The sequence below is a fragment of the Sceloporus undulatus genome, chromosome 1 (assembly GCF_019175285.1).
Source record: "Sceloporus undulatus isolate JIND9_A2432 ecotype Alabama chromosome 1, SceUnd_v1.1, whole genome shotgun sequence".
Lineage (NCBI taxonomy): Eukaryota > Metazoa > Chordata > Lepidosauria > Squamata > Phrynosomatidae > Sceloporus > Sceloporus undulatus.
In genome coordinates, this window is record NC_056522.1 from 188,577,718 (window position 1) to 188,580,763 (window position 3,046).

Genomic DNA, 3,046 nt, shown 5'->3' on the forward strand with positions numbered 1-3,046 from the left:
TTTGAATTTGAATTGATATTCTTACACACTAATGGCACATATAGTTCTGTCCTGGCTTTCCACTCCATCAAATGCATCTGAGGAAGTAGACTTAAATCTATGAAAGCTCATGCTGCCAACTTCTTTCTTTCAGTCTCAAAGGTGCTACAAGATCTCTCTACATACTGCACCATACTGAGTCCTACTGAATCTTAGATAGAGGGGAAAAAGGGGGGGATCAAAATGGGGCAAATGGTTGAGTCTTCAACACAAAGGATCAAAGAACAAGTCTTAAAGCAAAAACTGTGACAGATGAGACAGCTGCCTCAATGTATTGTTTCTGACACATGTTTTAGATGTGTATCTTTAACATTCTGCTGCGACATAAACCCTGTTTGCAGTTACCTATGTTCAGAAATTGAGGGTTGTTGTTATTACATCCAATAAGATGAGGTTCCCACAAACTGTGACCCATGGGTGAAAGCTACCTCTCCCAAGGACCCCACTCCCAGTTGCTGCCAGGGGAAAAGAACAAGCAGCAACACCATTGCTACTTTGTACAAATCAGGAGAAGACATGACGCATTAGAAAAGAGAATAGTGCTTGGTAAGGCAGAAGGCAAGAGCCTGCATGGAGTAGTGGTGTGAGTGTAGAAGTTGGACTCAAGAGCAGGAATTGATTCTCTGCTTGGACATGGAAGCTCACTGGGTGACCTTAGGTGAGTCACACACTCTCAGCCCCAGAAAACCGAGTGATAGTGCTATCTTAGGGTCACCATAAGTCAGAAACAACTTAAAGGCACACAACAACAACAACTACAAGGTAGAAGACAGAAAGAACAGAGGAAGACTGCATTTCAGATGGAAAGACACAGCCCTGAATTTGCAAGACCTGGATGACTGGTGACAGGATCACTTGGAGGTTTCTCATTCTCACTGACTTGGGTCTCCAAGTCAAAGTCAAATTGACAACAGTTAATAATAAGAACAACTATTGCTACTAAGGACACTGCTTTACTGTTGCTAATGCCAGCAGCAAAGCAGGAACTAAAACCAAAATCTTTGATCCCAAAAGTGCTAATGAAACTCCTGAAACAGCCATGGGTGTCACTGATTCAGGAATGAGACTTACCTCTTCCCTCTCCCAGTGACCCAAAAGGTGGTATGAAAGGCAGTGTAAAAAATGATATCCAGGGTGCTATGGGACAGGTGTACTTCCTCTTCCTTGAGTAACCCCAAACCACAAAACTTGATCTATCAGCACTCTAAGATGGCATAAGTGATCCTTTATGCAGAGTACACTCTATCTAGAATAGTTGAACAATGTAATTTTTTTAAAAAAATAAAAAAATAATATTTTGGGGTTGTTTGTTTTTTATTATTATTTATATACCGCTATATAGCAGTGAACAGCAAGTAAGCTAATTTGCCCCCAACAGTCTGGGTACTCATTTTAGCGACCTCGGAAGGATGCAAGCCTGAGTCAAGCTTGGGCCCTTTTGCTGGTCTTGAACTCACAACCTTGTGGTTTTGAGTGAATGGCTGCAGTACAGGCATTTAACCACTGCGCCACCAGGCTATTCATCTACACCTGGCTATTCATGGGCAGCTGAAGCCTTCATGTTGACTTTTGAAGCTTTACCCCCTATGTCAAGTTTGTCTTCTGTAGAAGAATTGTTCATAATTGTTAATTATGTCTGTACTGGAACAAACTTGTGGGCGTGTGAAATTACAAAAATTGTACAGAACTACAGTAACAATGTAGACACATTGAGCTTATTTAACAAAATAAATAAGGTAGCAATGGTCCTTTCTTTCTTTCTTTCTTTCTTTCCTTCTTTCCTTTTTTCTATATTGCCTTTATGGTAAACCTCCTCTGAACAAATCTTGCCAAGAAAACCCCATGATAGATTCACCACAGGGTCAGCATAGATTAGAAATGACTTAAAGGCACACAGTAACAACAACAACAACAACAACAATCCTGCCTTTCCCTTAGTTTGGGATTCAAAGGGGCTTAGGACAGGTAAAACAAATATAGTTAAAATTCTCCCTACAGTGATGTGGGGAAAAAATTCAACAGCACTAACCATGGGGCAAAACAAACAAAATCAATCAATTAATCAATCAGACAGGTTTTATTGAATCCCTAGGGAGCCAAATGTTCTGGCATCACTAGTTATAACTATGGTTCTACATTTTTAATAATGCAAAATAATGCTTTTACTGCATTAACTAAAGATAAAGTATTATTAGTTCTATGTGCTGGCACATAAGTAATTTTGGTATCTTAAAGAGAAACTCATACATGCCATTTTGCCAGAAGGGGAATAAACACCAGCAGAGACTCAGAGACAATTGATTTATTTGATTTATATCCCTACCTAGACAAGTCATTCTGCTCTGAATGCACTATTCTGTTTAAAAATTATCCCCTTTGCAAGCTTACATGTGTTTTCTTTATTAAGCATCTTGACCCCAGTTCCTCCATTAAATATCTCTCATAAGATCTTAAACTTTGCCCCACCAACAGAGTCTGGAATATCACTTACCATGCAAGGTTTCAAAGTGGAAGCACAGAAGGCAGAAAGCCAGAGCAGTGTCTACCTTCATACTTCATGAAGCGAGGGGCACTAACCCTAATCTTTCCTTCTTTGGGGAGTCCAAAAAGTCTGAAACCTGAAGAACATTTATGGCATCTGTGGATGGTTAATAATCAGAGAACCTGCTTGGCTGTTTTGTAGGTCTACTTGTTTATGATAAAGCAAGTACGTCAGCATTAAAGGCTGAGCCCTGTGGTTTCCCCAGCTCATTTCTGTTTCCAGGTTAGTTCCGTGGACCTGAATTACAAAGTGAACAAAGTCTGAAAATAGGTATAAGTTGTGCTGATTACAGCATTTCTTATGCAAATCTTTACCCTTATTTATTCTTAACAATAGTGCTGTGGTTAACATGACCCTGCAGTGTGAAGGGGAAATGGAGGTGGAGAAAGGCTTTCAGACAAGAAGATGAACTACAAGTGTGAGCAACCCGTGTCTTCCATACGTCTTTAGCCTATAGCTCTCATC

General features: G+C 40.0%; 1 protein-coding gene across 1 annotated transcript in view; it reads right to left on the reverse strand.

The window, feature by feature from the left end:
* LOC121919432 overlaps positions 1–2,662 on the reverse strand; it is a 14,280-nt gene extending 11,618 nt beyond the window's left edge. The window contains exon 1 of the mRNA XM_042446017.1: positions 2,531–2,662. Coding sequence (XP_042301951.1) covers positions 2,531–2,591 — 61 coding nt within the window. The 5' untranslated portion in view covers positions 2,592–2,662. The remainder of the gene's footprint in view (positions 1–2,530) is intronic.
* Positions 2,663–3,046: the final 384 nt, after the last annotated feature.